We start from the raw sequence: 27585 nt of genomic DNA on the forward strand, positions 1-27585 counted from the left end.
AACTTTATTTTTTATTTTTTAATGAATGAGAGCTGGTGTTGTAATGGTGTTGTTTTTTTTGGTGTTTTTTTTTTTGTTTGTATTTTTTTGCAATTACAATACAATAACGAATATATACAACATAACAAATTTATATAATTAAACTTTTTATTATTTAATGAATGACAGAGGGGGTTCCGGTTTGAGAGCGGGGGACGAGACGATAAATCTGGCAACCCCGGTCGGCCATCTTTGATTGTGCGACAGGCCGCGGTGCGAGCTGGGCCTCACACTCACACACAGCCGAAGAAGAGAAGAAGAAGAAGAGGAGAGAAGAAGAACCGGGTCTGAGACGAGACAACGGGCTGTGGAGACACACGGAACCAACCGACAAGCGCGCCCCGGTTCCCACAGTAACCACCGAGCAGACGAGCGCGGGCACGCGTCCCGGAAGACCCTTATAAGCGCCGCTGGTAGCCGTGCATGCGGTGGAGCGCTCTGTTAGCAGCAGGCTAGCAGCGTTAGCACGGCTAGCACCAGAGGGGTTAGCAGGCTAGCCCGCTTCTGTAAATCCACCTGCAGGCCACACACACAGAACCAGGACTTCAAGAACACGGGTGGCAGGTGGGTCCACGTGTGTTTTGTTATTGTTATTGTTGTTGTTGTTGTTGTGTTTTTAAACCCGGAAGTAGCTGATGTATTGATGCTAACACAGAGCTAGCTTGTTAGCATGCTTGAAAAAAGGGGGGGGTGCTGATGTGATGGCGACCAGGGAGAAACGAAACCATGCCTACATATGCATGCTCTGCGGCCTGCTGCTAGCTTACACGTTTTAATGACACATATATGTATATTTATATATATAAGAGAGTATAATAACATGTGTGTTTTTAATGCAAGTGTCCTCAGAACCCCCCCACCACCACCCCCCCCTGGTGAGGTGGAGTCCAGGGTGGAGGCCTCAGCTCCCCGCCGGTGTGAGCCTCCCTGACCCACCAGTGTAGTCCCATTCATGGAGAAAGAGGGCCTGCAGACTCATTCATCTGTGCAGAAACCGTGCAATACTGTTAATTGGTCTGTCATCTCATTGGGGGGGGGTTTGCTCTTCTGATTTATTGTGATTTATGATCTTGCAGAAGGAGCACATTATTTCTCTAAATGATTCATACACTTGCAGATGTGAGGCTACAAGTCTGCATATTTTCTGGTAAGATAAGTATTGAACGCGTCACCGTTTCATTTCTAAAGGTGATATTGACATGAAATGTTCACCAGATGTCGGTAACGACCCAAGTAATCCATATATGCAAAGAAAACCAAACGAATAAGTTCAGAAATTAAGTTATGTGTAATCAAATGGAAAAAGTATTGAACACATGAAGAAAGGGAGGTGCAAAAAGGCATGGAAAGCCAAGACACCAGCTGAAATCTATCAGTAATTAGAAAGCAATCCTGCCCCTTGTCAGTGCAAATGAATATCAGCTGGTTCAGTCCCAACTGATGGCCTATAAAAAGGTGTCTCATTACCAAGGTGTCACACAAGAAACATCTCATGATGGGTAAAAGCAAAGAGCTCTCTCAAGACCTTTGCCAAAATCACACCTGAGCAATGCATGCGACTAGTTTCTCCATTCAGGAGGCGTCTTGAAGCTGTCATTACCAGCAAAGGCTTTTTTACGAAGTATTAAATAAATTCCAGTAAGCGTGTTCAATACTTTTTCCCTGTGTCATTCCATTTTATTACACATAACTTAATTTCTGAACGCATTTGTTTGGTTTTCTTTGTATGTATGGATTACTTGGGTTGTTACTGACATCTGGTGAAAATTTCATGTCAATAGCACCTTTTTAGAAATGTATTTACTGAGAAAAATGGTGACGTGTTCAATACTTATTTTACCCTCTGTGTATATATATATATGATGTAGATAGGTTGAGCATCTGTTCAGCTGTAGGGGGGCTATTTGCATATATTGATTGGCCTGTCGGTGACATGTTCTGATGAAGAGATCTAGTATCTTTTTGGGAGGCTCCAGCAGCAGCAGATGTTCATGTCTGCATTGTGATTCTCTTCTCAATGAAACCCCACTTTAACTAAGCTGGATACCGGTTAGACACCTTAAGTGTTCCCGTGTGCTTTATAGATCTATACATTTACACTGTAGGCCCCGCTCACAAAATAATAGCTATTAAACACAAAACGAGCCTCGTTTTAAATTAATCCAGTCACTCCTAAATCCAAAAGACATCATAAGCACGTGTAATAATATTTGCTCCAGCCAACATCACAGTATTTATTTTAACAATTGAATACCATTTGTCAATGTATAGAGTGTACAGAAATATGTTCACTTATGTACATTTCAAAATGGCATTATTATTTTTTTAAGCGACAAATGTTTAATTTGTCCCTTTTTGAACCCTCAGCATTTATGCATCCAAGGAATGAAACCATAGCCACCCTTCAGTTTTCTGGTGTGCTTAATGAAATTACCAACATCTCCCAAGGGAGAACAGACCATCTCGGTGGTATTGATTCCCTGGTGTTTGAGAGCCACAATAAACTTAAGTGGCTTCAGATTCCTCATCCTTTTCTGTGCTTTGTTTTTGGTCAGAAGAGGTCGTGTGCAATGAGCCTGATCAAAGTGAATATGAGTTGGTAGATGTTTAATGTGTGCTAATCAGTTAAAGTAATGGATATAGCAATTCATTTTTTATTTACGGGCCAGGACCTGAAGTCCAGTGTCTTTTTATATTTATGTCCACCCTGCACGCAGTATGCATATTTAAAATGGCAACCATAGTCTTATTGCTGGAACTTTGGCTTGTATTCCAAAAAAAAAAAGATATACTCTCCATTGTCAGATTTTTGGCCCAGAGTTATGGAAACTAGGGATGATTTTATCATTACTGCTACTCTTATCAAACTAAAATGAAATGTTAATATGCGCTGTTAAAAGCAAACTAACTACATGAACTCAATATTTCACTGAAAACGAATCTAAAATGGCAATAAAATAAATAATAGTCCTGATTTACTGCCTGCAGGTGCCACTGGTTCGGCAAGGAGAAGCAGATGCATTTTATTGGAACAAACTAAGCTAAGCAGTTAGACTACATTCAGACAACTTTTGTATGAGCTTGTTTTGAACAATTTGCTATTAGATCTATTGTATTGTGGTTGTATAAACATAGCGGTGAAGCAGTTTAAAATATCTCTTTGCTACATGTTTTTGCTTGTTGTATTCATAAAGTATTGCATTGCAGCATTACAAAACAAACCAATCAGGGCAATAAAATACAATCCTGTTCTTTCAGCACCCATCATTTAGGCCATAGACATGACTTCTCGTTATGTGACTTGACATAATATTGCATTAGACGGGTCAGAGCCATGCCCCACTTTAAACAAAAGATTTAGGTGCATTAGAACTGTACAGTCAAGTCGTCCAAGTCGACCTGCAGGTTGAATCTGGCATTAAGCTGGATCCTACAATGCAGAAGAGAGTCGTAATGGGCTATTGGGGCACTTACTTTTTGTGCAAGACTGTGTAAGCAACAGTCATTCCCAGGCGTGCTACAAAGAAGAGGAGAATAGTTTGATTGTAGTGGTATCCTGCATCAAAAGGGAACTGCAGTCAATAATCCATGGCCAAAGACGACCATGATGGTGCATGGTGTAGCATCAGCCAGCTAGGACCAGGGTCTGACAACTATCCAGCTCTGCTCCATACACTCTTATGCTATCGTTGTAGTTTTTCTTAAATTTCAGGCCGTTTTTTCTGGCTTTCCAGCTGGTCATGCTTCAACATTTTGCCTGAGATGCGTGTCATAGTAATACTGAACGTTTGTAAATGTACGTTTCGACGTAAAAGCCTTCGGCGCTAACATTAGCAAAGTATATTAGCACGTCATTCATTAGCGTTAGTCCTTCTAGGCTACGCTAGCTACTGAGTATTGAATATAAACACATGCTGCTTTTGCTTTTTAATAATTGGAACAGTGAAGAAAGACCTACCTGGCTTTACAGGAACAGTGTTCCTTAATTTCTTTGTCTTCTGTCTCAACCTCCAAGTGATTTGGTGGTTAATTATAAAACTGATCTGCAGATTTAGCTCCTTTCTTTATCTTCATACCCTGTTTTTACTGCTGAATCAGTCTGACATCATGGATATGTCCTTCAAACGCATATTGTAGACCCTTATGTCTGCTTCTCTGTGAAACTGCTTTTTGGTTTTTCCCAAAAAGTGATCATTTTTATTCAGGTTGACACAGCTTGATGGAGTAGCAGTGGGGTGATGAAGGGTCAATTTTTGGGGGGTTTGCATCGAGGAAGTAGTACTGTCTTCATTTGGGATGGTTGATCTCTTTTTCAGCGTTTTCTCTCCCTGTTTGTTCCCTTATTTCATACACATCTTTATACACCCCATAACCCTATATCCCAGGCTATTGTGTACACAGTCCCTTCACCCAACCACTGACACTTCTTTTTTGCGTGTGTCTATGGGGTGGTTTGTGAAGGTATATATTCCCAATACGGGATTCTTAAAAACCCAGATCTTTATCAGTCATGTTTAATATAATCAGTGTGTGTTCCAGACAAACAACCCTCAATCGCCAAGAGTCTACTACTTTGCTAGACTCGCTGCAGTGATGCCGTTTACAGAGTACTTAAAATTGATGGAGTGTTCTGGCTCCATTCAAATGTTGTTGTTTTTTTGTTTGTTTTTTTTCCTCCACGCCTCCTGTCAAGCATCACTGCTGCACATGACAATTTTGTACTAGAACCATTGATTTTTATAATGAAGATGAATGCGACTGTTTCACTTGTCAATTTCTCATAAATTGTGTCTGCTGATCTGTGATCAGTCTTCTCTGCCAAATTCAGAAGCCACACTCAGCTTGGTTTTCAAACACAGTTTAATCCATTTAATTTTGTCTTTATTTTTTTCTCTGTACACAGTGAGGGCACATAATTCAACAAATATGTGTCCAATGTACTCTGAAGTGGGCAGGTTTGTCATAGCACTTAAGTCGATGGGTAGTACTTTGTCAGCGTTTTGGGCCAACAGACTGAGACCGTTAAACACTAAAAACGCAGTGTTGTCTCCTCTTCAAATTTGAATGTGCCCAGACAGCAGGAGAGTGTATCTGCAGATTTTAAAGCCTCAAATACATCAAAGTATGACCATTCCTGTGTATTCAGTGATCAGCAACCACTACCAGAACTAGAAAATGCTAAGCGAGAGTGTCTGTTTTATCCCTGCACTGTCCCTTTGCTTCATTACTCATCTGAAGAGGTGCACACAAGCTACAGCACTGAGCTCTACATACTGTTAATGGGCATTAAGGACACTTGCTGCGGCGGCACAAAAGCAATTTGATGCACAAGTGTCCACCAGTGTAAAGACGATACTGATGCCCTGACAATACCAAATTAGTTTTTAAGTAAAGCCATCTGGAATTTGATAATTTGTTATTTCAAACTTTAGGATTAAACTCAGACATACCTAATATGAATGTTTTCCTTATTCCATAATGCCACAAAATATAATCTGCACTATCAGTTGAACTAGAAGGAGCTGTATTGGCTACCATCACTTTTCCTATTTGAAGAAAATCTGAAATTGCAACCTCTGTTTTATTATGATTGCTAGGGCTGCCCCTCTTAATCCACTAGTTAACCAATCTTTAATTTTGGAGTTAGTTGACTAAGATTATTTTTGCATTTTATGCAGAATTAATTATTTCCAAGAAAAGTGGTGCTTTTCAGTTGTTGTTTTTTATTTGTGGAGAAACCCAGTTTTAATAGATCTGAAGATTAAATCAACTAATCGATTAGTTGCCAAAAATGTTTGGGACAACGAATTTCCCCAGCCAAGAACAGACAAAAATCATCGAGTTTGGCAGTATTTTACAAAATAAGAGCCAGGTCGTTTAAAGGACTCCTTCCTTTAAGTGGATGTTCCAAGGCCAAGTTGCAGATGGAGTCTGAGCTCATCAGAGCTGTCACCTCCCCCCCACACACACACACACACACACACACACACACACTCAGACACTGTTCCACCACTGCTCCGTTAATAATAAATGACCTCTGTGTGACTTAGGAAAGACACTGCAGCCCCGAACATGCTGTATCTCTGTCCATGGTACTGCTCACTCTAATTCACTTTCTGCCTGCCTTGTGTTTCTTCGCTATCACTTCGAGGAGCCATCAGTGTCCCGGTACTAAATTAAAATTGGCGTTTCATCATTGGTGGGCCAGATCAGATATCGTTCAGTCTAGACTTGTAAGAGTATGGTAATAAGTCATGTGTGCAGGCCTCAAATCAGTAGTTTTGCAAAGAAATTTAGAGGTGCTCCGATCCACCAAATCTGTATCGAGAGAAATACTGACCTCATTAATTCACTCAGGTAGTGTCCAGACATGGTCGATCCACAGTTTAAAAAAACTTAATTAAATGATGTGTCTCTACTGTCAGTTACATTCATTAAGTCACTGCATGCCAGTGACTCCCTGTCCTCAAGTTACCTTTTTAAATATAAATAATTCTAATGAGTTCTGCATAGTGATGCATTCACATTGTCACTCTTTCCTCATTTAATCTCTCGTCATCTCTCTACTATCCAGTGTCCAATAAAGGTCATGTTTACTGCCACCAATATATTGATTCATGTGATGTGATAAGTGCGTGCTTATCTCTGTTTATCAATTGAATCACTTTAAGGGGACTTTTTTTATTCACCTTCTGAAAAGCTGATGCATCAACTTGTGTTTTACCACAATCCTTTTCTTACACTCTGACCAAACTCCATGTTGCAGAGAAATAGATGTTGCATAGATGGGTATTTGTTCCTAAACCATTTGTCTCCAGAAGAGTATATGCATGGCAGCTTTGTTGCTCTCTAAACCAGCTCAGGACTCTAAAGAGGGGGTTCGTGGCTATTTGTTATGGTCCAGAGCCAATCACCTCCTCACCTTTTTCTGTTCTTGTTTTTGCTCTCACCCTTGGTCTGTAGGAGGCTGGTTCTGGGGGCGAGGCCAAAGGACCAGACTCAATGAGTTTCCAGCGAAATGACAGAGAAGTCAGGGCAAAGCACCAAGGCAAAGGATGGCAAAACAAAGTATGCAACCCTTAGCCTCTTCAACACCTACAAGGGCAAATCTTTGGAAACCCAGAAAACTGCAGGTAAGCCCCCACTATTGTTCCCTGTTGGTATTGCATACAATTATTGTGGAGTGTAAATGTGAATATCTTATTTTGTCTGAGTTAAGTTGAACAATGTATTATAATATAATCTTTAAGGGTGATGAAATGCTTTCTCTGACTTTCTTAAAACTCCTTTACATTGCTGATCTTTTGCGTGTGAAATGTTTCTCCATCCCAGTTGCTGCTAGACATGGGCTCCAAAGTTTGGGCAAAGTTGCTGCTAGCCGGCGCATGCCCCCTCCGGCCAACCTGCCCAGCCTGAAGGCAGAGAACAAGGGAAACGACCCCAACGTCAACATTGTCCCCAAGGACGGTAGTGGCTGGGCATCCCGAACTGAGGGAGGGGAGGAGAGGTAAATTATACAACTTGTGCACATGTGTGAGAGTGAAAGTTTACTGCATGAACGGACTGAAACTAAGCTTTTATTCTAGCTCTTCTTTAAGTGAAGGTGTCTGATAAGCACAACAGAATACCTGGAAGTGTTTAAGGCCACGGATACACTTGTCCTTTCAACGATATCTTTGTCATCTGATCACGTTAGGATGCATTAACTGTCACGTTTGTGCGCACAGGGATGAGATCTTGTGTCCGATCAGCCAGACCCCACGCAGAGGTGGCCTTGCTCGCATAGAGTTCGTATATCAGTGAGGTTTGGACGAAGGATGATCAATAATTTAATACAACAATGTCTTATCTTTCAATGGATTCATATCGAGAGGAAATCTTATATCATGATTCCCAATTGCGTAATCTAAATTGATAATAACAAGCGCATATTAACTCAAATTTCTCAAAAAATCTGATTTTGTACAAAAGTTCTGAATTAAATGAGAAAATACTCAGTACAGTTCATTTGTCAAGTATTTCATTCACATGAGAGTATACAAACCCTCTTGTGATTTCATTAGACTGTTTATTTATTTATTAATTCATTGAAATACCAGAAAACACACTGTATTGTAATATATTTCATTATAAAGATATGATATTAAGCGGACTATTGTGTAGAATTTAGAGGGAATTCTTGACACCGTACGTTCTGGCTCATCCGATCACAAAAGTCGCATTGAAAAGACAAGTGTAACCACAGTTTAAGATGGAAGAGTCTGTAATCCATGTTTTAAATCAGGAGTGTTGTTCTGTGTTGTTCAACTTTATTTTTGCAACAGGCAACAGGAGACACCCCCACCCCAGGTCAAACCACCAGTGCTCCAGCCACCAGAGCCGGCTATTGGGGCCAGCCGCTCCTGGGCCAACAGCAAGCCAACGCAGCCAGACGGTAAATTTGCTCTTCACTCGCTCCCTAAACATGACCCCTACTCAAAAAACACAGATAAGCTGTGGTCTTTCTTGGCATTTTTTGAACACTACCTTGTATGTTTCTGTCCTGTGACCATACAAACAAACAAAGGCACAATCCTCTATTGGTCTACAGCTCTCAAACATTACAGTCTGCATGGACCGTTTGGTCTTTGCTATCTAGTGGGCCACAGAGGTACTGCCAAATGGTTATATCAAAATAAAAACTTACGGTTATTTACAAAGCTAGTTATTTTTATTTGTGAATGCACAACCATAAAGAACACAGTAAGTCAAACAAAGCAATATTTAATCATCAGGTAGAGTCAAACATGTTTTTCCAGTTGGCTAGCTAACATTCCTGAGGATGAAGTTACACAAAATGGATCGTTGTTTACAACTAAAGTGACATGGGAGACAAATCTGCACCAGTAAAAGCTCTAAAGTGGGGTGAAGAAATGTGACCCTGAATACTTTAAATCTGGATTCATACTGACAGTCAGTGATGGCTGGGGGTCAGTTGAATATTTATGTTGCTCATTACAGCTGACGACAAATTATTGCAGCCAAGTTTCATTTTTCTCTTTTTTTTGTCAAGTTATGGTTTTTTTTTCTAGTTCATTTGGGAAAAGTCATCCTCTGAATTTTTTGGGCGACAATCACAAGTAGGCTTTAAATTAAAGTGCTTGAGAACCTTTGCTGTACACCAACTGAGGTTTAGACCTTTCGATGCTCCTCTGTGAGTCACTGTATTACATTCAATCTTATGATTTCTGTGCTTGTATCGTACAGGTGCCCCGCGTGTGAGCAGCCATTTTCAACAGGAGTTTCCCAGCTTGCAGGCGGCTGGTGAGGCGGAGAAAGGGGACGATCCAGAAGAGGAGCCTTATGGACCAGGGCCCAGCCTCAGACCTCAAAGTACGGCCACAGTCGTGCACGTAAACGTCATCCGATGTTCAGTGGGGTTCACCTGATGTTAACAATAAACTCTCTCCTCCTCCTGTCGTGTTAGATGTTGGCAGTTGGCGTGAGGGTGGAGGCAGGAATTTGATCACTGCACCCAGCCCCCCTGAGATGGAGAACAAGGCTCCGGAGGAGGGTGGTGGTGCGGTCCTCGGTACCTCTACACCACCAGGGGAAGCTGATGAGCCTGGACGAATCGCAACCCCTGACGTTCAGCGGGAGAAGGACGGCAGGGAGAAGGTGCCCCCCTCCGCCCCCCCTCCTCAGCCTAAACTTAACGGAGGGCAGCAGCCTCCCGCTGGGGTGCCAACTCACTTCGACCCTGCTTTCAGGAGCATGATGCCACCCTACGTAAGTCCTAGTTCTACATTCTGGAGAGACCACATGAGCACATCGTCGTTACAGTTCTGTAGTTGTTGTGTTTATCTCTTTTTGAGCCGGCGTGATGACTGCGGTCTTTGTCTTGTAGATGTTCCACGCCTATCCTCAGATGACTTTTGCCCCAGGGCAAGGAAACGTCAGATACCCTGCACCGCAAGACGGGGCAAAGTGAGTTCACATCTTCATGGTTAACCCTTAGATACTTGGATTGACGCAAATTAGAAGACACATTTTTGATTTGTATTTAATTGTATAATTGCACAAACACAATATACTCTGGAATTAATAATCACTCACTTTCAAAGCAATTAAAAAGTTTTATACATGCTGAATACATAGCAGCTGATATTTATGTTAATCATTTAAGCCAAGTTTCCTAATCAACAAACCTAAGAAGTCATAAGATCACACAGAGACACATTGCACATATCGGTATAACATAAAAAACATACTTTCAGGTCCTGTGCACAAATTTGGCAAATGTCAGACGCTGCATACATCCATCATATATTAGAAACATGAGTTAAGTAAAAAGCAGTTTATTTTCTAGACCAGATGCAATAACAACCTTTCCCGTCTTTTCCCCCGTGTTGGATGGTCAGGGGTCCTCGTCCAGTACGACCCCAGCAGGGCCCCCCTCAGGCCTGGCTCCTGGACCCAGACAGACCCTCAATCATCAGTGCAACAGAACTTAAAGAGCTGGACAACTTGGACACTGATACTGATGAGGGCTGGGCAGGTTAGTAGCCATACTTATGAACTTCAGTGTTAAACTAATATCAGTAGGAGGGGGAGGGAAGCACATTTCACAGAAGTTCTAGCATCCATCAACCCTGTCTCTTCTGCACTCCAGGAGCTCAGATGGAGGTGGACTACACCGAGAAACTAAACTTCAGCGATGACGAGGAAAACCAAGCTAACAAGGAGAAAAGAGAAAACTGGTAAGTCTTCATTTTCAACACTTGGATTGTCCTTTTTATTTTAATTATTTAGAGTCTGTGCTTCAGTGTTGCGGAAAACCTCTGGTCCTAACAGTCTGCTGAGAGAGGGGGAGGTGTAGATGGAAGGGGGAGCAGAGACCCCAGCAGAGGTGTGAATGGGGGAAGAGGTGTTCGGTGGAGACCTAGCCTCACTATCGGAGCACACCGGGGTGGGGGTAGTGTCGAACCTATTGAAGAATAGGTTGAGCTCCGATGCGAGTGCTAGGTCACCCTGTACTCCAGATGAAGGCAGACTGCAGCCTGTCATCATTTTCATCCCATTCCACACCTCTTTAGTGTTGTTCTGTCCCATCTTAGCCTCGATCTTCTCCCTGTAGCTGTTCTTAGCCTCTCTCAGCTTTCTCTTCAGCTCCTTCTGAACAGCCCGAAGTTCCCCTCTGTCCTTAGCCATGAAGGCCCTCTTCTTCCTGTTGAGAAGGCCCTTCAACTCTTTGCTGATCCACGGCTTGCTGTTGTGGTAGCAGCGGACCTTCTTTGTTGGCACAATGGTGTCCTCACAGAAGTGAATGTAGTCTGTGATGCAACGAGAGAGGCCCTCGATGTCCTCCTGGAACAGTTCCCAGTTTGTGTCCTGAAAACACTCCTGGAGGGTCTCCTCGGCGTCCTCCGACCAAACCCTCACAGTCCTTGTGCTGGCCTCCTGTTGCATAGCCAGTGGCTTGTAGGTGGCCACAAGTTCTATTAGGTTATGGTCAGATTCACCAAGGGGGGGAGGGCAGAGGAGCTGTAGGCCCCCTTTACATTTACGTAAAAGAGGTCCAGGATCTTGTTCTCTCTCGTTGCAACACTGACATACTGTTTAAAGTTGGTCAGGACAGGAGAGAGGGAGACATGGTTAAAGTCCCCGCTGATCACTATGAGTGAGTTGGGCTGTTTAGTCTGAAGCCCCGCTGTAACAGAGTGGATGACGTCACTCGCGCTCCTCGCTGCAGCTGATGGTGGGATGTAAACGATAACAACAATGGCGTGTGAGTACTCCCGCGGTAGATAGTAGGGTCTCAAACCCACCGCCAGGAGCTCAATGTCGGGAGTGCAGATACACTCCTTCACAGTGACATGGCCGGGACTACACCATTTAGAGTTGACAAAGACAGCAAGACCTCCTCCTCTCTTCTTACCGCTCTGTTCCCCTCTGTCCGCCCGAACTAGCATGAAGCCGGCCAGTTCGAGCAGACTGTCCGGTATCTTCCCGTGCAGCCATGTCTCCGTGAAGCAGAGCAGACTACACTCCCTGTAGGCCCGCTGGTTGCTCACCAATGCTGACAGTTCGTCCACTTTGTTAGCGAGGGACCTCACATTCCCCATAATGACCGTGGGGAGAAAAGGTTTCACTCTCCTGTCCCCCTCCATCCTCTCCCGGACCCTCACTCCGGCTCTTTTTCCGCGACGGGGTTTTCTCCATATCGCGTCGGGTATGCGGGCGGAGGGAACGCCGGCTCCGCTCCGGTAGCGCAGAAGCTCGGCGCGGGTGTAGGTCAGCATGATTAAAAGTTCCAGTTGTGTCCAGAGAAGGGGGAAAAAAAACGCTACAACTAAAACGCTGAAGCAGGAACATACAATTACCAAAAAAAAGAAGACAACAACGAATAAAAATAGTAGAAAAAATATAAAAGTAGCAAAGCTGGTAGAGAGCTGCTGCCGACCTCTGGCGCCATCTTAAACTAATGTTATTAAGCCAATTCAATCTGAAATATGTATGATTTACATTAATGACATTCATTTTACAAATCAAACTATATCATTGTGACATGGGATACCAGTGCAGTTTTTTTCACACTTACAACTACATTACCCTGGTGACATACCTTTGGCAAATGATAAAGCTTAACATGATGTCAGGGTCTAAAGTTTATTTTTATTTTTTTGTGGTTTGTTTGTTTTTGGTTAGCCACTTAAAATGTTTTATCTGCCACTCTTGAAATCAATGTGCTAGTGAAGGATTAACATTTTGTTAATTTAGACATAATTTAATGGAATGATTAATTCAACGTTCAATATATTTACACAAAAAGCATTACCTGCTTGGTGAATTACACACATGCCTCTGGTATGACTTGACTTGATACATGGCTGACGGTAATGAGATAGGATTTGTAGTAAACGTACTAAAACTTGGAAAACAAAGCAATGTTTATGCTCACATGCACAATGATTTTGACATCTTTGGCTAATGTTTTGTGAAACTGACTCAAGAACAGTAAATGTAATGGACATCTATAAATTGCAGATGGAATAAACTGTATAATGGATGGTTTTACATACCAACAATTATACATTCAGAGCCAAATGGTTATTGCATGGCAGCATATATAAATGGTTGATGCAGAGTAAAAGGATTCTGAAATGATGGAAGTTGTGAAAGCCAATTTGTGTGCAGTTCTCACATTTGTGATGAGGTTTCATATTTGGCATAAAGATCTCAGGAGAGCTCGTTAACTTGGGAGATTGTTAGTTGTAATAATATGCTGATATTTTTAGTTTTAACTTCACTGTATCGACATTGTTTTCAGGGAGTGGATGGGTAAAGTGGAGCGTATGCGATCACGGCCACCAGACGGTCAGGAGGGTAAAACCTCATGGGCCGATGGTGATCCCAGAGCGCCATCACCTGGCAGTATGGGGCAGTTCAATAAGTCAGCTGCTCCACAGGACTACCAGGTAAAGTTAAATATGAGTTACAAAAGCCTTCCATCATGAATGCATTGTTCATTTAACAGCAAGGTAATAAGTCTGTATCTGTACTCATTTTCTCTATCATCTAGGGCGGAAATCGTTCTGCTGGTGCCGGAGCCCAACGTGTGACCAAACCTCAGGTTGCAGCCGCACCCGGCGCCGACGAGGACCCTGAAGCCTGGCGACAGAAGCGCAAGAAGCCTCAAGAAGTTTCTGAAGCTGTAGAACGAGCGAGGCGGCGGAGAGAAGAAGAGGAACGACGGATGGAAGAACAACGGCTCGCTGCCTGCGCTGAAAAACTTAAACGTCTCAACGAAAAACACCGCCAGGCAACTGAGTGCAAACCTGTCCTTCCTCCGACCACCAACGATGAAGCTGGAGCTCCACAAGAGGAAGAATCCGTAGCGGCTCCTGCTCCCGTATCCAGTCCTGTACCTTCAATCCCAGTTTTACAATCACAGGAACCAATCATGGAGGCTCCTCTACCTGAGAAGGTGGAACAAGATGAGGAGAGGGTGGAGCGAGAGCTGGAGAGAGTAGAACCAAGTGTAGAACCAAGTGTAGAACCAAGTGTAGGAGGAGGAGGAGGAGGAGGAGGCGGAGGAGGAGGCGGCGGCGGTGGAGGAGGAGGAGGAGGCGGCGGAGGAGGAGGAGGAGGAGGAGAAGGAGGTGGTGGTGGTGCTCTTGCCTCGCCAGCCCAGCCCCCCCGTCCAGAGACCTGTGGCTGTAGCTGCAGATCCCCAGAGCGACGGAGAGAGCTCATTGGCTGAGGTCGTCCCCCTGATGGAGGAGACCCAGGTAGAGAGGACAACAGTGCCTATCCGAGACTATTTCAACATAGAGGACAACAGAGGTGAGCTAGCTAACATGTAAATGATTGTTGTACAGTCGCCGCTGTCTGCCATTCTTTCAGTCATTAATGCGTATTGTTGTTGTTGTTGTTGTCCTGCAGTGGATGAGCCCCACCTGTCTCTGCCTCACATGGACCCCCCCAGTGGTGAGGAAGTCCCTGTGGCACCACCACAGCTGGAAGGAGAAGCAGCAGCTGCTATGCGTCCCTCTCTTACCTCAGGCTATTCCAAACAGTTCCAAAAGTCTCTACCGCCTCGTTTCCTCAGACAGCAGGTAAGGAGGTCCACATCTGGCTTCTTAAGTTAACAACAAGTGGGACGTTTCTTTTTGACGTTGGTTAATGGGTTAGTAGGGTACTTGATAATTAACAGTAGTGTTTTTTTTACACTTTAAAGGTTTGCATAAGAAAAGAACATTAAAGGTTAATTAGATATTTCCACAGAGGACATGTTGACTTTGTAGACGTACAAGAATACATCAGTGCATTACTGTGAAATATTCAAAAGGCAAAGGTGCAATTACATATTTGCTTGGGTTGGAGGATTTTTTTAACAGTGTCTGTTGTCCAAACAAGCAGATATGATATTCAGCCATCAGTTCTACAAATATAACGGCTTTCTTTTGATGTAGTGTATACCATTAAAAGCAAATTCATCTGATCTTTCCTTGTTGCTATTCCCTGTCTGTCTTGTAGGAGCAGATGAAGCAGCAACAATGGCAGCAACAGCAGCACCAGACCGGGGGCTCCGTGTCTCCATCAGGTGTTGGTGGCGGTAGTGGCGGGATTCCAGCTCCCCCACAACAACAACAACAGCAGCAGCAGCAGCAACAACAGCAGCAGCAGCAACAGCAACACCGCTCCATGTATCAACCCATGGGCCCGCACCACCAGCACCTGGCCTCCATGGGCTTTGACCCCCGCTGGCTCATGATGCAGTCCTACATGGACCCCCGCATGATGTCGGGACGTCCTCCCATGGACATGCCAGCTAACATTCATCCTGGTAGGGAGTTATGTGGATAAGAATTGGAGAATGTACAAGTTTCTGTTTTGTGATTAATGTACCGGAAAAGCTGTTTACGCCCGGCTGCTCGTCAGCTCCTTCTCTTCCTGAGATTTTATTCCCTGTGTTGTTCACGATTCACAGCGAAAATGATGTTTTTAACAATATATTGACATCACACCAGCAGCATTACAACAGTTTCAATGTGTATATCAGTATTCGCAGACGTAAAAAAACTTCCTATTTCTGTTTCAAAATTAGAGCCATCAACATCTTTATGTGGACAGAATCCCTTCATTTGTTAACACAAGGCTTTTATTCTGAAATATTTACAGGACAGTGTTGTGGAACATGTAGTAACTTGCATGGCTCAATGGATTTTCAGTCTTAAATAAATCTAAATAACATTTATAATGGAATGAAAATCTTTTTGTCCATTATGAAAGTAAAACCCAGGCGTTAAAGTCGCTCTGTTTTGTTCTCTCCAGGGAGGATGCCTCCGAAGCAGATTGTTCGCAGAGAGCCTGGTGACAACTCCAGCTCCAGCTCTGACTCCTTCGACCATCTGACCCGACCAATTCGTGACCACGGCCTGCCGTCAGACTCCCGCATGGTGTGGGGATCGGAGCCGTACCCGCAGTCAGAGCCGCTACCGTCTGTAACTCCACCAAAAGGACGGGATGATAACAAGGAGCCGAGGTAAAAAAAAATGTTTTAATTCATGACCACATTAGAAAAATCTTTAATTTTCTGCACTGGCCTATAACCAATAACAATTGTCTCTACAGGATGGACTCCGCTTTGGATCTGGACAGAGGTCTCACAGCGATCTATCCCCAGGACCACAGTGCATTAGACTCTCATAAAAGTAACTTCTTCCAGGACCCTACAGAGTCCCTGTCAGCGTTTACCCCGGCCCCAGAGGACGCGTCGGGGCCTCTAGACAGGGTCCCCGTAGTCTCAGCCTTTGATCCTGAGGAGCCGGGCCTACCCAGCGGGGAAGAGGTTGAAGCTCTTGGTCAGGCTATGCTCCAGAGGAGTGTCTCCCAGGGCTCCAGCCACTCCCTCAAGCTTGACGAGCCCAGGTTTGATGGGCTATCCCTGGGAACGAAATCTCTAGAGCTACAGGACACAGGAGAACGGGCCGACGATAAGCCCCAGAATGAACTCTACCCCCAAGCTGCGGTGACTAGCAACAGGGCTACACCTCCTGCCGATGGATTACACAAACAAGAGAAGCTGCCAATGCCAGCCTCTAACAAGCAGAAAGCTGAGCTGCGCTGGGCTGGAAGATCAGTGGCCGGACGCAGAGAAGGACCAGGTGGTGAGAGACCCGTCCGCCGGTCTGGGCCTATAAAGAAGCCGGTCCTGAGGGACATGAAAGAAGAGCGAGAGCAAAGAGAGGAGAGGGAGAAGCGTCACGAGAGAGGGGAGAGAGGGGATAGAGGGGAAAGGGGGGAGAGAGGAGAAAGAGGAGACCGGTCCAAAAAGGATCAGCCATCCAAAGCTCCCTCTGCAGCTGCTGTTGTGTCTGAAGGCTCCAGACCTCAGGTTGAGGGCAAGAGAGAACCCGCCGATGCCGAGGAAGCACCGGTTGTCCATCCGAGAGTCAGAGACTCCCAGCCTTCATCTGGGGTTCCCACATCTTCCTCTCAGGAGGAGAAAGCAGAGAAACCGCCCAGCAATGACAAACACCCAGAGCCCAAACTGCCCTCCAGGAAAGAGTCCAATCTTCCTCCACGTTCCTACCGGCGAGAGGAGAGAGAGAGGGAACGTGAGAGGGATCGTGACAAGGAGATGGACAAGGACAGAGATAGAGAGTGGCCTGCCGACGCAAGTTTCAAAGCACGTGGTCGGGGGGAGTATTACTCTAGAGGACGGAGCTACCGGGGGACTTACGGCGGCCGAAACAGGGGGGGGTCGCGGTCGAAGCCGAGCGGAGTTTAATTACAGAGAGCCCCGTTCGCGCTCCGATTTACCTTCTGTCGGAGGTGCTGCTGCCTTTCGCAACAGGGAAGAAAGCGAAACTCGCAGCGAGAGCTCGGACTTTGAGGTTATACCAAAACGTAGACGGCGCCGTGGATCAGACACAGATTCTGAAAGTGAAGGTGGGAGAGAGTCTGCTAGTGATACTGGACCGTCTGACCGCGAGCCTAGCACCAAACCTAGCCGTCCGTTGAGACGAGAGCTCCCTGGGGAGGCCCGTCCTGGGCCTCACAAGCCAGGCTTTGGACCTCCACACATGGGGGAAAGGCTTGGACCCAGAGGGGATGATGACGGCAGACCCAAGCCCGGATTCCTCCCTAAAGGAGAGCCTTCTCGGCGAGGAAGAGGAGGCTTATACAGTAGACGAGGTGGGGCAAGGGAGCGCGGCGGCCCTCGTGCTGGCCCTCTAAGACGGCCAGGAGCTAGAGAGTCCTCTTCTCAGTGGCCCTCTAAACCCATGGAGACATTCAGGCCCGAGGACACAGAGTCCACACAAAGATATGACCATCCTGCAGCTGACCGACGACACCCGAGGCCTGATGGCAGGAAATTTGGAGACGTCGCTCCTCAGAGTAGTAGAGAAAGGCCTCGTCGGTCCAGACCAGCACGGCCCCCGAGGCAAGATAAACCTCCCCGCTTCAGGCGCTTGAAGGAGCGGGAGGCTGCAGTGTTAGCTAGTGGAGAAACGGCCCCGAGTCCTCCTGTCCCTCTACTCCCAGGGCCTGCTGCTGCTGTCTCCAGCTCTGCCCCGGCCCTGATCTCCCTCTCCCCGACCCTGTCTAGAGCTCCAGGAACCCCTGTAACTGTGCCTGCGGAATCGGCGGCCTCTATGCCTGCAACCGACTTGTCCTCTCCTGCAGAAGCACCCTTGCCTGGGACCAGCAGCCCCACCATCACTGCAGTCGGTACCAAATCCCCTGACTTGTCCAACCAGAACTCTTCAGATCAAGCCAACGAGGAATGGGAAACCGCATCGGAGAGCAGCGACTTCAACGAAAGGAGAGAGCGAGAGGAACGGAAGGGAGCACTGGAGGCCGCTAATGAAGCAGCCACTGCCTCTGCTCCGGCTCCTGTGGCCCCTCAGGGCTCTCTGACCCCCAATAGAAGCCCTCCCGACGGAGGGGTGAATCAAAGACGCGACGGGCCTCCTGCAGCCAAGAGGAGTTTCTCCAGTCAGAGGCCCACAGAGAGACAGAATCGTAGAGGCAACAGTGGAGCAAAACCCGTTCGAGGCTACACAGGAGGCAAGGGGGAGAGGAGGGGAGGGGCCAAAACCGGCCGCAAAGGGTGAGTTTGAACAATTAAGCGTTTGTGTGTTGTTGGGCATTTACTTTGTCTGCTTACATTAACACTTAACACAATGAAGCTGCCTCAATGAACAGTGTGCCGTACAATAATGCTGGGGGTTTATTCGCACACAATAAACCTTTTGTGCTGCAGAAACTACAGTATCAGTAAACTCTAGCCAGTATTTCCTGTCTTAGTTGACTTCAACTGTTAAAAGGATTCTCCACTAAAGTGTGCTGTAATTGGCCATCAAAGGGTTTTGGTTAAAAATATGAAAATGTGTGTTATTTTTAGATTCTAAGTGTACCTCGACTGTGGCATTTGAACATTGTCTCTCCTCGTCTATTTGGCGCATCAACATTCGTCTAGTGGCTTCTTTGTCATCTGAATAAATTATGAATAAAAGAAAAGAGGTCTATTTTTGGCAGAATTCGTTAAAAATGTTATTGTTTCAGGCTCCTTCACAGCTACGCTTGTGTTCTCACCAACATAGAAATGTGTCACTTAGTCTCTCTTTTACACCTGAATTTATCTTTCCGTCCCTAATATGCCTTTTTTCATACAAACAGCCCTTCAGCCCAGCAGAACTCAGAAGGCGGACCACAAACAGCTGGAGGAGCATCTCAGAGGCCCACAAAAGACCAGTCTGGCCGTCGCAAAGATGAGGCCAAACAGGCCGCTAAGAAGCCCAAAGAGAATGCTCTTTCTCAGTTTGATCTTAACAATTACGCCAGTAAGTAAACACAGTTATACTTTTTTTTACTGATGACCCCGAAACCTATATTCTGCTCTAGCTGCTCTTCACCTTGACTGCAAATGTCTCAATCCCCTTTTGTCCCGTCTCTGTAGGTGTTGTGATCATTGACGACCACCCAGAGGTCACCACCACAGAGGACCCGCAGTCCAACACCAACGATGACGGCTTCACAGAGGTCGTGTCCCGCAAGCAACAAAAACGCCTCCAGGACGAAGAGAAACGGAAAAAGGAAGAGCAGACTCCTCAGGTTAGAGGACGGCTTCCACCACAGCAATGCAATACTTTGATAATCATTAGCCACACCTCTTTGATGTGATGTCACCTCTAAACATATTATAATGGTCTTATTATGCTCCTACAGAACTGGAGTAAAAAAGGTTCTGGTGAAAAGGGCAGAGGAGGCGGAGGAAAGCTGCCACCAAGATTTGCTAAGAAGCAGTCCTCGCAGCAGCAACAACAACAACAGCAACAACAACAACAACAACAACAGCAACAGCAGCAGCAACAACAACAACAACAGCAGCAGCAGCAGCAGCAACAACAGTCCTCACAGTCTCAGCCTCCTGTCGCCCCCACACCTCAGGCCCCACAACAACCCCCAGTTTCTGCTCCCCAGCATCCTCACCTCGCCCCCTCCCAGGCGGCCGCCTCCCCCCAGACTCTGGAAGGAACAGCGGCTCCCCTGCCCTCCATCCCCGCTGCCACTGTGGACTTTACCTCAAAGAGTTTACAGCCCGCAGCAGCGCAGACGCACAGCACTCTGGGTACAGAACTGTGGGAGAACAAGGTGGCAGGCTCCACTGTCCTTCCTGATGTCAAGAAGCGTGAGTGGATAAGTCAATATCTTAAATTTGTCTTGGCTCCTGAATCTTGTGATGCAGGAGTGAAGTCATTAGCAAGCTCTTGTCTGAAATATGTAATGTGTTTTTATTCCAGTTGGTCCAATCAGCCCTCCTCAGCCACCTTCTGTGAGTGCCTGGAACAAACCTCTTACCTCCTTTACGGGCACTGTCCCTGAGGTATGTTGAATACGTCCATCTCCTCTTCTGTTAACTGTGGGATCCTCTTTTCTGAATGTTAAACCTTCAAATATGTTGTTTCAGGGTGTGAAGCCTGGATCAGAAAGCAGTGTGGAATTGGCGATAGACAGTATTCAGTTTGGAGCACCATCATCTGCCGGCAGCACCGACAGCGATGGAGTTCCAGCTTTGTTAGAAAACGTCTCCGAAAACAAACTACCTGCTCCCAAAGAACAGAGACAGAAACAACCTCGAGCTGGACCAATCAAAACACAGAAGGTAACTCAGCCGTGGAGGAAACTCGCCATTTCAAGAAACAATCCTCACTCCTATTTATTCATTTAAATATTGAATTTCTCCTTCTCTCCAGCTTCCTGAAATGGAACCAGTGGAAACCAAGGAGTACAAGCCCGGTCCCATCGGTAAAGAGCGCTCTTTAAAGAACCGCAAGGCCAAAGACGCACGTGGAGGAGAAGGCGACGGGATGGAGGGAGGAGTTTCTGTTGGTGTTGTCAGTAGAGCCACAGACTCCAGTCCTCCCACCAGTGACACCACAGTGCCGGAGCTGGGAGGAGACATCGAGGGCATGATCACAGTCCCCTCAGCAGAGTACAACAGTAACTCTAAGGTACACCACTGTCACATGGCCGCACAGCCAGGCTTTAATTTATTTGTCATACTGTTATGATATTTGGATTGAGCTTAGCAATCATTGTACTAGGGCTGTCAACATATATTCTAAATGTTATGTATTTGAGTAGTAAAGAAAATTATATTTGAATCTTTACATTTATATTTGATTGCGGGAGGAAAACACATGAGTACACTGAATGCACCGCATTACGGGAGAGGCACAAAGTCACTTTCATTACTTGATAATCAAATGTAATTTAATGTCAGGCTTAACAAGGAATAATCAACAAAATCCGTAATGATTGCAGAGAAGTAGGCCGAATGGAGATAGACGCTGTAACAGCAAGCGTTGAGCTAGGTCATGTAAACGAACCATGTTTCTATCAGCTGTGTGCTCCAGATCAGACTGGAGACGAAACCACTTCAAAGACTGGGGAATGGTTCTTGCTATCTGACTTTTTAAAAAAGAAATCACACATTTTACTGGAAATGATCTCCCTCACCACCTGTAGGGTTTTTATAGGCCTCACGAATCAGCTGTTCCTTATTCTTTTCGGACAAGGTGTCCAACAAAAGCTTATAACAGCAGGGCTGGTGAGGACAAGTCGTCATGGACATAATGCACAAAAACAGATATTCAAATAGTTTGAACCAGTGCCTTTTTTTTTTTTTTTTTTTTTAAGAACGAATATTAGATCTTTTGGCATATTTTGACAGCCCTACATGGTTTATTTAGGCTGTTGATACACCAAGCCCTGTACCGAGAACCCGGGTAAGTAATATTTCTGCAGTATAAAATGTAAACTGAATTTCTGTCTTTCCCTCTCAGGAGTCTGTCACCGACTACACCACTCCCTCCTCCTCACTGGCTGACAGTGTTGCTACAGGAGTGAACAAAATAGAAGAGAGTTTGGTGGCAAATGTGAGTATGCAAACTTGTTTTGTACGGCTTTCTTTTTAATTTGAAGAGAACACACGTCTGTGACATAATACAGACGCTCTAATCTTAAACACTTGATATTAATTAAAGACTGCTTTGGGGTGTTTTCAATGCGTTTCAGGTGGCGCTACCCCACTCATTGCCCCTTCCTCGTCGAGAGACCCTGCAGCAGAGCTCCAGCCTCAGCACCGTCTCTCCTGCTACCGTTGACTTAACACTAAAGGTACACAGAGAAAGTAAAGTGGTTTTAAGGGCTGTCCCTTCACCAAAACGTTTCAGGGAAACATAACCTAAGCACTTGTTTCTTTCTGTCTCCTCGTCAGATGGAATCTGCTCGTAAGGCGTGGGAGAACTCCCCGAGTCTGGAGAAGAACTCTCCAGTCACTTCCTCTTCCTCCCCCATCACCTCCTGTGCGTCCTCTTACTCCACCTTCTCCTCGGCCTCCATGGCACAGATCCCCGTGGCTTCTGTAACACCCAGCACCACACTGTCAGGTAACTTAACTCCCAATTAGAAGTCGGGTTGTATGAGGTACTCATCCATTGTCGGTGTAGATGGCAATCTGCAAGCCCCAAGTTTTGAGAAACAGACAGAAGTACAAGCACGGGAGCAAAGCATTGTACTACTGTGGATGGATTTTAAAAACCTAAAACATGTTTTAGAAGTAATCTATATTTAGAATATTCTCACTGCTTTACCTTGCTGACAGACAGCCATCTGACAGAGAACTGAAGTCGTTATCTAAACTCTCTTCAAAGCCACCAGAATCCTTTAAACATATCTGGTGGAACAAGGAAGTTGATGTCCGCCTCGATTTCTTAGTTTGTTTGTTTAATTGTGTGACTTTGGTGTTCTTTAGTTTTTCGTATTTCACCAAAGTCACACAATAACGCAGACAAACTAAGCGATCGAGGCCAATGCAGACCAGAAAATCCAGTGGTCTGCTGGGTAAACATGCTGTTTCTGTGAGGGGAGTCTTTTGGCTTTGACTATACTATAGTTAATACACCGGCTATGGATCAACTGCACTTCAAACTATCCCTTGAACATCCACTGTAGATCTCCAACAGTATTGTTTGCTAACACCATGTTTACCTCTGACATTCTTCAGTACACTGACTTGCTTTTTTTGGTTGTTTTGGGATTTCCCCTATGCATGATGCATCCATTGTGCTCTCTTGTATTCACCGTGTGGGTTTATCTCCACCCCTGCAGGTGCCGGTACCTATACGACGTCATCCCTCAGCACCAAGACCACCACGGCCTCTGACCCCCCTAACATCTGCAAGGTGAAGCCCCAGCAGCTGCAGGGCGGAGGTCTGTCCTCCAGCGGTGGCAGCAGCAGCAGCAGCTTCTCTCAGTTGGGCTGCATGCCCACCCTCCTGCCCCAGCAGCAGCAGACCCCACAGGTGTACGTCTCTCAGTCTGCAGCAGGTGAGAGACTCATGCCACTGAATTAACATACTCATCCACATTATTTACAGATATTTGTTTCATATGTTAAAGACTAAATAACTAATATTGAGGCCCATGTGTGTCGAGGTTCTGCAGCTCAGATTCCAGCCTTCTACATGGACACTAGCCACCTCTTCAGTACCCCCCACCCTCGCTTGGCTCCTCCCTCCTTGGCCCAGCAGCAGGGCTTCCAGCCCGGCCTCTCTCAGGTAGTGTTCTGTTGTTTCAGTAACATGCTGCAGGAAGTTTTTTTATTTTTATTTATTTGTTTATGTTAGAGGTAAAACTATCTGTTTCTTCTCTTTTATAGCAGACAGCAGTGCAGCAGATTCCTATCCCTATCTACGCTCCACTGCAAGGTCAGCCGCAACACCAACATCAGCACCAGCATCAGCATCAGCACCAACATCAACACCAACACCAACATCAGCATCAACACCAACACCAACACACACACCAGGCTCAGCTCGGACTCAGCGCTGGTCCGCCAGTCTCCCAGCAGCAGGACCTGTTCAGCTCCTCACTGCAGACCTACAGGTAACTCACAACACTGCACACGTAATCTGTTCTCTGCTCCAAAAGGCAGCTGAAATGTACAGTGTGCCATCGTTCTCTCATTCATATCCCACGTCCCGATCCGTCCTCAGGTCTCAGCAGGCGTTCATGCAGAGCAGCCTGTCACAGCCCTCCATGATGCTGTCAGGTCCGTCCCTGCACAGCTATGCCGGCGTGCAGGCGCCTGACCTGGGCAAGCCTCAGTCCAGTCTGGCCTATCAGCAGGCCTCGTCCGCGCAGCACATTCCCATTCTGTTTGAGCCGCAGCTCAACCAGCCCTCTGGCATGGGAGGCTCCCAGCTCATTGACACACACCTGCTGCAGGTAACCAGTCTGCACAAAGGATCTATCCCACTCAGCCTTATGGTATTGACCAACGACCGTCAGACATTCGTATTTATTTATTAATGTTTATGCTCCATCTGACACACCTGTGCCTTTTTTGTTTCAGGCCCGACAGGGGATGAGTCAGCATTCAAACATGTACTCGGGTCAGGTGCAACAACATGGCCAGAGCAGCTACTACAGCAACACCCAGTCTCCCAGCTCTGCAATGCAACAGGTAACCTACCTGCAAACACAATGTTTACAAACCTCTTATATCACCTTTTTTGTGTTTGTAGTCATCAAAGTCACAAATTGGTGTGAAACAGCAAGGCAGGACAGTTTTTTTTGATGAATTGGTGAATGAATGATTTGATGGTTTGTGTGTCTTAATCTTTCTCCAGGTGACGGTCCCGATGCCCAGCTCCCAGCTGTCCCTGCAGAACTTTGGCTCGGGTGGAGGCCAGCCCCTCCTGGCGCTGCCTCCGACTCCTCCCCAGGCCCAGCCCCCCAACATCAACCGACAGCCCCCGATCTCCCAGCCTTACCGAGGCATCATGGGCCCCAACCACAACATGATGCCGCCTCCGACCAGCAAGGTATTGTAGTAGAGCTGATCTCAACCACAGGGCCTCAGAGCGCCAAATATATATTTTTGGCCAGTTATTGATATATATCTAAATGGTTCAAGTTTTGCATAAATACAAAAGTCATTAAAATTCATAATCTTAGAGACTTGTATAACACCACCACAATTGCAACATATCATCAAGTAGAGAGAGTTGTGTTTTTCCACTGTTTGCTAGCTAATGTTCTCTCGTATGCATTTAAACAAACCAGAGAAGGATGAGACAACCCTGCCCTAGTAAAAGCTTCAAAACATATAGTGAGGAAATGTGTAAACAATACATTTGAATTTATAATGGCAAGCAACATTGGGTGAAGGTTAACAGAATATTTATTCATGCGTAACACATATTTTCAGCCCAGTTTGTTTTTTGTCCTCTTTGTTATGCTTTTTTTTTCTCATTTATTGAGAAGGTGATCCACATAATTGTTTTTAAGGGTTTGTATGGGGTCTTAAGTTACAGAAGGATGAGAACACCTGCTGTATTGTGAATCTCAGACACACATTTGCTGATTTTTATTTCTAAAAGTGGAATTGTAATGTATTTTTTTTGGTGTTGACACTTTGCAGATGGACATGGATCTGAAACTCTTTGGCAGTGGGATGGATGTGAAGCCTGGAACCCCTCCTATCGGCGCCAGAAGCACCACACCCACCTCCAGCCATTACAGGTACCACCTATTAATTCACATGGGACACACCTGAAATCAACCAAGGCATACCTGTTAAAGAAATGTGATGCTTGCTGCCAAGTGAACAATGAATCCAGTATTGTTAATCCACCATGTGTCATTTTGATGCACTTCATACCTGATTTTATTGTTTCCCTCTCTTCTTCCTGCAGAGCGAGCTCCACGTCTCCCAGCAACCAGTCCAGTAAGATCAACAGCATGCTGTACCAGAAGCAGTTTCAGGCGAGCTCTGCTGGCATGAGAATGACACAGCACTTCCCTGGCCAGTTCAACCCACAGGTAGATCAATAACACCTGTGTTGAGAATGTGTTTTTATAATGCACTGAATATTAGCATGCAGGTTAAAGGTCAAGCATCCATTTATTCCGTTTTCTTCCTCCTCATTTCAGATTCTGTCTCAGCCCAACATCGTCTCTCCTCTGGTCCGTCCTCCTCACGTTAACTCGTTTGCTGGAGGCGTCCAGCGCTCTCCCATGGGCCCTCCGATGTCGGCCAATGTGGGTGGAGGTCTCATGCCCCATCCCCGACCTCAGCACCCGCAGCACAGCCAGCATCCTCCCCGAGGACCTCCCGGCCCTCGCTCGCTCCCAGAGGCACACAGGCGGCTCTGAAGGCCGAGCAGGACCTAAAGGTCTGGTTCCCTTGATTTAACTGATGATTCTAGTGGTGTAACTGCGGATTAATGACAGTTTAACGTTAACAATCAGTGTGAAATAAAGTTTTACTGACTATCATTATAAAATATGCAATCAGGACATCATTTACGCCTTTTCTAGTCGCCGATCTGATAATGTTACATTGTGAACAACCAACAAGTATTTAAATTGACAGGCGGAGGACAAAGGTTGTGTTCACTTGCATTATGATGCGTTCTGGCTATGGTCAGTGAAAGAGTGAAGTTACAGTGAAATTATAAAGTTGCCATGATATGTTCACATGTGGTCTTAAATGCAGTGTTGGTGAGAAACTTGAAATAAATCAGGTTTTTTGAAGATGTTTTGACAACAACATAAATAGATATTAGAGATGAATAATAGATGATGTTTAACTTCCTAACACTACCTCTAAGCAGTTTATTATTCATCATTAAAACTACTAATGACACAATTTGTTTTAATCCATAAAAATACAATCTTTTATTTGCTTATCATTTGGATTGTTTGTTTTTATGTGGAAAGAAACACAAAGTTAAAGGATAACATTTAGAATTTTTGATGGATTAAAACTTAATTCAGAGTGGTTGAAATGATTTCTGGGACAGTGGCCAAACATGAAATAGTCTGGATCTTGTAGACCAGCTGCTATAATCAAACAACAAAGGGATCTGTACCTGCCAATATGGATCATCAATGATCTGCAATTAGTATCGGCGGTGAAAAAAACGTTATATTTGCTCCTTTTTTACTTTTGTAGTGATATAATCCGAACCGTGAGTTTTATGATCCGCTGCACCTCTGGCTGGTTCTATGTTTCTGTTTTTTATGAAGAGGAACCGCTCAGATGATGAGAATCTTTCAGTGATTTTAATTCTTGGCTGATTTAGATTTTTTTCTGATCACTCTGCAGGCGAAGCAGCGGGCCGAGGTGCTCCAGTCCACTCATAAGTTCTTCTCGGAGCAGCAGCAACTCAAACCCCCGCAAGTCAGCAAAGTGTCGCGTCTCGATCAGGGTGGGAAACCCCCGCTCGACACCTCCCCCGAACCACCAGGCGATGGGCGAACGCCCGGACCCCGACAAACCCCCCATCTCCACGGCCAAGCCCATCCGGACTGGCCCCATAAAACCGCAGGCCATCAAACCAGAAGAGGGCAAGTAAAGAGGAGCGGCTCAGAAACCTCTTCAGATGACATTATGAACGGATGGAAGAGAGAATCGAGGTCCCCATTCACTCAGTCACCGCCTCATATCAGCCCTGTGGGGGAACGGTGTGGGGGAGGAGG

The 27585-nt window shown here is 45.5% G+C and overlaps 1 protein-coding gene across 1 annotated transcript; it reads left to right on the forward strand.

The window, feature by feature from the left end:
- The first annotated feature begins 233 nt into the window (after window positions 1–233).
- Window positions 234–27549, forward strand: prrc2c (proline-rich coiled-coil 2C). Its single transcript, XM_054602169.1, is given in 38 exon segments — window positions 234–603; window positions 7003–7172; window positions 7372–7546; window positions 8364–8473; window positions 9286–9411; window positions 9506–9807; window positions 9926–10005; window positions 10440–10576; window positions 10691–10778; window positions 13349–13496; window positions 13601–14059; window positions 14163–14364; window positions 14464–14636; window positions 15058–15367; window positions 15856–16066; window positions 16156–17281; window positions 17283–18640; window positions 19210–19373; window positions 19490–19644; window positions 19759–20221; window positions 20334–20416; window positions 20501–20695; window positions 20787–21044; window positions 21879–21971; window positions 22111–22212; window positions 22313–22484; window positions 23206–23424; window positions 23533–23654; window positions 23756–23982; window positions 24093–24324; window positions 24452–24562; window positions 24729–24923; window positions 25523–25623; window positions 25797–25923; window positions 26035–26218; window positions 26221–26276; window positions 27212–27339; window positions 27341–27549. Coding segments are annotated over 37 exon segments (8628 nt in total). The 5' UTR covers window positions 234–603; window positions 7003–7057; the 3' UTR covers window positions 27462–27549.
- The last annotated feature ends 36 nt before the right edge of the window (window positions 27550–27585 follow it).

The sequence above is a fragment of the Anoplopoma fimbria genome, chromosome 8, assembly GCF_027596085.1.
Source record: "Anoplopoma fimbria isolate UVic2021 breed Golden Eagle Sablefish chromosome 8, Afim_UVic_2022, whole genome shotgun sequence".
Classification (NCBI taxonomy): Eukaryota; Metazoa; Chordata; class Actinopteri; order Perciformes; family Anoplopomatidae; genus Anoplopoma; species Anoplopoma fimbria.